We start from the raw sequence: 6,826 nt of genomic DNA on the forward strand, positions 1-6,826 counted from the left end.
CTCCTGGCCCCAAACATCTTGCCAAGGGACTGTAAAATGACCTTCGGTATAACTGGCCATCGACCAGACAAAATCTGGCTGCTTTGGTTTGAAGGGCCCTAGATTCTTTGGTATCAGATAGCAATTTACCTGTTTCAAGATAGTCTACGTATTTGTTTCTCCAATCCCAAGTAAGGCTGGTTGAATTTATCTCAGCGTGGCTGGTCTCGATGACTGAACTCATCAACTGCACCACTACTGTTCTTTTCAAAATATAGCAGTCTGTTCTTTTCAAAATTTGTGTACAGAGAAAAAATCTATTACAACCTGGATCAGTACATGGTCTATTTCCAGAATGGGAAGGTTAAACTAGTTATCCCGCTTACCAAACTGCAACAAGTACTCAAGACTTTATAAATGTTTCCAAGCAGTGACATGTGACCTTCTGTGCCTCAATTTGTATCTAGATACAACAATACAGGAAGAGTGAAGCAAATGTATAAGTGTATTTTTACTGGTATAGGAATAATAATATCTTTATCGCAGTGTGAAGATTGTTTTTTGGTTTTTACTTTGAAGTACATGCATAGCAGTGGCGGACCCAGGATTTCAGGGTCGTGGGTGCCTCATTTTCTTTAACATGAGTTGCTAACGATGACATAATATAAATGCACAACTATTTGAATGCAACACTAAAAGAAAACTGCAACTAATATTATCATTACCAAAAGAGGCTTTTAATCACAAGTTTCATACAAAAGAAAGCCTTCTAGTCAGTAGTCACAAGTCCGATCCCAAAAAAAAAGACTTAGTCTCAAGTCTGATCCAAAAAAAAAAGGACTTCTAGTCGTAGTCACAAGTCCGATCCCAAAAAAAAAAAGACTTAGTCTCAAGTCTGATCCAAAAAAAAGACTTGCAGTCACAAATCACAACTGCACTCGACGACTTTTCATTTTCTGAAAATGATGAATAATAGCATCATTACTTATAGTTGCAAATATCCCACGCTCTACATAGCAGACTAAACAACCATTTAAAAATTCATCACTCATACTGTTGCGGAGTTCATTTTTGATGTACTTCATCGATGAGAAAGCTCGTTCCACAGAAGCAGTAGCAACAGGAAGAATAAGAGTCAACTTGATAAGCAAATAAACAAGTGGCCAGGTCTGGTGCAATTCTGATTGAACCAGTACTTTAGCAAGATCAGTAATCCCCTTCATATTGAAAAATCTCTTATCAGAACCTCGAACATGCACTATGAAATTATGAAGCTGGCAACTGAGATCTCGAAGCTTGTTGCTATCAAACTCATTCGGATAATATTCAGCCAACCTCATTGCCTTTTTCTTATCAAAATTACCAAATGACTTAGCTGGATGTAAACAAGCCATACCAAGAAGTAAATCAGTACTAACAGTGTCGAAACGATTATTAAGCTCCTGCAGCAGCAAATCAATAACAGGATAAAAAATTCCAACACGAAAATGATGAGAATATGTAACATCAAGAGCTCTACGTTTCGACTTCCCAGGAATGTAGTTAGCATCCATCTTCAGAATAAATATCTCATGCTTATTACAAAAAGAAAGGACATCATCCAGTAATGATTTCCATCCCCTATCCCTCATCATTTGCAATTCTTGCTTTGCAGTATTGAGCAGCCCCATAGCATTGACAATATCTTGATCCATCTTCTGTAATGAGCAGTTCAAATAATTTGTCTTCTTCAGAACTTCCAACATCAAGTGCAACATAAAAACAAAATCAAACCCCTTAATCTTATCCACAAGACTTTCAGCTGTAAGTCTATCGATATAATTTGGACACTCACATGCAGCAAATTCAAGAACATAAAGAATTGATGGAAATATATTAATGAAGTTCTGTAATGTTTTATAATGAGAACCCCAACGAGTGTCACCTGGTTGTTGAAGCCCACGTTCTTGATTTAGTCCCCGTCCTGTGTGCATTTTACCAGAAATGAGCAACTCTTCTAACTTTGCAGCTTGATGTTGTCTGAGCAAATCCCTGCGCTTATAAGATGCTTCAACAATATTCAATACATTAGTAACTATACAAAAAAAATCATCCACATCTGAAGTTTTCTTCACAAGAGCCACAAGTGTCAACTGCAATTGGTGAGCAAAACAATGAGTGGAATATGCAGATGGAGTATCACGCAAAATTAAACTTTTAAGACCATTTAGTTCTCCTTGCATGTTACTAGCACCATCATAACCTTGCCCACGTATTTGGGATGGACTTAATGAGTGATCCGAAAGAAAAGAATAGACTGTTTCCTTCATTGATCGTGCAGATGTATCATTAACATGGACAATACCAACAAATCGCTCTATCACTTCACCTTTTTTGTCAACATATCGTAGAACAAGTGCCATTTGCTCCTTGTGTGATATATCCTTCGATTCATCAACTAGTATTCCGAAATAATCACCATCCAAGTCTTCAATAATAGCTTTGATTGTTTCTTTTGCACAAGCATCAACAATATCTTTTTGAATTTTTGGACAACACGTCATTTCATTTTTTGGAGCATTTTGTAATATAATGCTTCCAACTTCCTGATCCATGGCTCCATACCATTGCAAAAGTTCAAGAAATATACCTCTATTTGTAGATGATATGCTCTCATCATGACCACGAAACGGCAATCCTAATCTTAAGAGAAACCTTGCCACATCAATTGAAGCACCCAAGCGATGTCGAGATTCATTTTTGTATTTCTCGTTACGCTTGTCAAAAGAAGTGCGAATTGATTGTGATTGATTTATCAAATCAATCATCATGTTGAAACACTTGTTGTGGATGTTATTTACCTCTCCAATATGAGTTTTGAATCTTTCCTTAGCCTTGTTCCAACCCTTATAGCCCTTTTTCGTAAAAGCATCTCCCATATTTCCACGAACATCATGCTCATTTTTAAACAAATAGCAACACAAACAATAAGCAGCATCTTTTGATATACTGTACTCTAACCACTTGGAATGTCGACCTTTGAACCGACCAGGATGAAACTGACACATTGTTTTCTTTTTTTTCCCAAACTGAGTTTTAGGAAAATCATGATTCATAGGCTGACAAGGTCCTTTTTTAATGTAATATCTTCTAACTTCATCACGTATATTAGGGTCATATTCTGCAATAGGCCTTCTGTTTGCCGGGTCTGCTTTCAAATAATTGAAATTGATATTTAAAGGATTTGTATCCCTCTGAACTTCCGAAGGTATGGATGAAGCAACGGGTGGAATAGTAGAACTAGAGCTTGGTTGTCCACGTTTTAACCTGGTGACAAACTTATCCATCCGATTCAAAAGATTTAAGACAATTCCTACAAAACAAGATTCAATTAATACTCCTTTTAAATGTAGCATACCGAAAGAAAGAACCGTTTCCAAATTTAGAAAGGAAAGAAACAAATATGCTCATTTCCAGACAACAAAGAACACTAGTATTACAATTTTGCCAGTTCTATTATCAATTTATGCTCACGTTCGCTCTATTATGTACTATAAAGCAATAGATTATGGATAGAGTATACTTTTTATTCTGCTTATTAAGAAAAAAATAGCACCAAGTGCTTGAAACAAGCTTTGGCTTTAGTCCAATATCTACGTATTCTGCTATTCCAATGCAATTATTTAACATTCTTAGCTAATAATGGTTTATGTAAGTTGTATTTTCGTTGTTTGTAAATTCAGTGAAATGCACATGAGAAAAATTCAAAATCATGAGCCAAAGGTTCTTAGCCAAAAAAATAACAAAGGAAAAAACACAAATTACACTATCCACAATTTGGTATTCAAATCAACAATATATGATTAGCAACGAGCCAACGATGAACCATTAGACGGAAGATTGGTGAGAAAATATAGAAGCCCTTAACTTGTAATGTGTAAGAACTAAGAAATAAACAAACATCATTAGAAAAATTAAATCCCCCAAGTTCAGATGGTATGAAGAAGATTTACAGAATTCACTAATCTTTACTTCCTCCGTTGTCTTCATCAGGTAGTTAACTGCATGTCAAATGTCAAAGTTTAGTCATTTACTGCTAATGATTGGCTTATTTTGATGCTCCAAATTTGCACGACAAGTGGTATAGCAGAGGGTCTTTTCTGAAAATAGCAAGCACTTATACTATGAAAGCAAGTAGAATATAATAGAAATACCTTTAAGAGTACTGATTGTATCTTGAGCCTTTACTTCTACTACTATATATAAATTAATAGTAACAGCTTTTATGCAAATTCCTTCACAATTAAAAAGGAATTAAGCATGTTGGAAAATACCCCACATCTGAAAATTCACTGAAACAGGGCATTAATTGCAGCTATGTATAACAAAAGATGACAACTGCCCAAACAGAAGCAAGAAGACCAGAAATAAACAAACATCATCAGAAAAAATAAATCCCCCAAAACCCTAATTCAAATTTTTAGCTCTTAAAAAATTAAAATACCTGTGTTCTGAGATTAGTGGACGATGATAATGAAAATAAAAAATGAAATTGGAAAGAATAGGAGAAGAACTGAAGAACGAAATTGGGGATAAGGGTTTTAGTTGCTGTGTCTCTTATTTGATTTTTGGGAAAGGTATAACCCTTTTACCTTTTATTTGATAAACTAAAAAGTAGGAAAAGTAAAATATTAAAATATACAAAGTCAACAAAATATTAAAATGCTGGCACGGAGGTTCGAACATAGAACCTATGTGACCAGCCGAGACACTTAAGTTGAACCTGGAAACCAAAGCACCCACTAAACTTTTTGGTTTCCAGGGTGCTTTTTAAATATTTATACCCATTTTTCATATATTTTTTATATGACTATACCTAATCTGCGTCGGGTTTAACGGGTGCTGGAGCACCTCCAAATTACGTGTAAGTCCGCCCCTGATTAGAAGAAACGGAAAAGGGCCTAAAATGCCCTCGAATTATGAAATTTGGTACAAAAATGACCTCCATTTACCTTTGCGCTCTAAAATACCCCTATCATCAACCTATTGGGCCTGAATTGCCCTTAATTTTAACGGCAGGGGCATTTTTGGCCCAATAGATGGACGGAAGGCAATATTGTACCAAATTCCATAGTTCAAGGGCATTTTAGGCCCTTTTCCGAAAAAATAATTAGATGTTTTATTTATTACGTGGCACGTTTTAATTGGTTAGTTTTAAAATTAACTTAAACTAATTATATCCCAACACAAAATTCGGATCCACCTATCCCGCCTCGACTTAAAATGGTGATTGTAGCAACATCCGTCTCGGCGGTAGGCCACCATTAATCTCCACCGTTCTTTCATCTATTGAAACAGCCTAAAATATTACATGTGGCAGAAATGATTATCCGAAAATATTCATTTATTACACTTCATAATTGCATGAGATAACCATCCATCCATGCAGTTCAATTAATAATTTGTTCTTTTAATAGATTAGATTATTTGTCTAAATAGAACCACCCGCCAAAAATATTGGCTAGTTAATGGTGGCTTGATGCGCCGTTTGGATGAGCGTTGTTTCGGTGGTGGTTTTAATGGAGGTTTTGGGCTGTTTCAATAGAGGAAAGGACGGTGGAGATTAATGGTGGCTCACCGGCGGGGACAGATGTTGCTACAATCACCATTTTAAGTCAGAGCAGGTTTGGTGGATCCGGATTTTCTGTTGGGATATAATTATTTTAAGTTAATTTTAAAACTAACCAATTAAAACGTGCCACGTAGTAAATAAAAAATTTAATTATTTTTTCAGAAAAGGGCCTAAAATGCCCCTGAACTATGGGATTTGGTACAATATCACCCTTCGTCCATCTATTGGGCCAAAAATGTCCCTGCCGTTAAAAATAAGGACAATTTAGGCCCAATAAGTTAACAGCAGAGGCATTTTAGAGCGCAAAGATAAACGGATGACATTTTTGTATCAAATCCGATAATTTGAGGGCATTTTCGGCCTTTTCCCGCAGAAGAAATACTAACATATTGAGATAAAGTGACCTTGTTTTATTGTTAGTGTTGTCCCTCACTTGGACAATCATGTTTCCTCATTGGATTATTTGACTATTGATGTTAACTCATTCTAGTTCTGTTTGAGATAGTGGATGATCCAACGAGGGAATAAAATCTGTTGAAATGACAGATATTTAATGGTGTTGTCCACCAAAAAGGATAAAAAGAACCACGAAGAAAGTAAATAATCCAATGATGTGATAACTTTGACCATAAGTGCATTCACCCTATTTTTTGTTTAACCACTCGCTGTCCGTTTTACGGTTGGGCATGGTATGGTATTGGAAACTTTGATACGTAATTTTGATTATCGATTTCTAAAAGTATTATATCATTACCATATCAAATTAATTTAGTATGGTTCGGTATTTTTAAGTTTGGTTTCAGTATTTTACGGTACGGTAATTCGTAATCATAGTTTATTCACGTTTGACTTACATATACTCATATAATAGAGAATTATGACTTTGATTATTCAAGAAACGTCTAAATAATATTGTATTAACACCTTACACATTTAAAAATATTCAAAAAAAAAACACAAACAAAAAGGAAAATTCAATCAAGATAGATCAGTCAATATTCCAATGTCTAAACAATTAATTTTGTACTAATACTAGTTTATATATTTGTTAGTATTATAATACTAACATATATGAATAATGTAATATATACTTTGGTAAGGTATTTGGTATCGAAATTTTTTTTATAATTACCGAATACCGTTCCAAATACTAGACTTTTTGAAAATGCATATCAAATACCATAATACCAAAATCACGGTGTAAAAAAGTTTAATCAATATATATCGTACCATGCC

The 6,826-nt window shown here is 34.9% G+C and overlaps 1 protein-coding gene across 1 annotated transcript; it reads right to left on the bottom strand.

The window, feature by feature from the left end:
- Nucleotides 1-905: 905 nt before the first annotated feature.
- On the bottom strand, nucleotides 906-3,305 carry LOC132601341 (uncharacterized). The gene has a single exon (XM_060314438.1). It carries the CDS (start codon nucleotides 3,303-3,305, stop codon nucleotides 906-908), a length of 2,400 nt encoding a protein of 799 aa, XP_060170421.1.
- Between the last annotated feature and the right edge of the window lie 3,521 nt (nucleotides 3,306-6,826).

This window comes from Lycium barbarum, chromosome 7 (genome assembly GCF_019175385.1).
Source record: "Lycium barbarum isolate Lr01 chromosome 7, ASM1917538v2, whole genome shotgun sequence".
In the NCBI taxonomy this organism is placed as follows: Eukaryota; Viridiplantae; Streptophyta; class Magnoliopsida; order Solanales; family Solanaceae; genus Lycium; species Lycium barbarum.

Excerpts from the sequence above, each read along its gene's own strand:
- LOC132601341 (XM_060314438.1), bottom strand. The coding sequence starts at position 3,305 with ATGGATAAGTTTGTCACCAGGTTAAAACGTGGACAACCAAGCTCTAGT.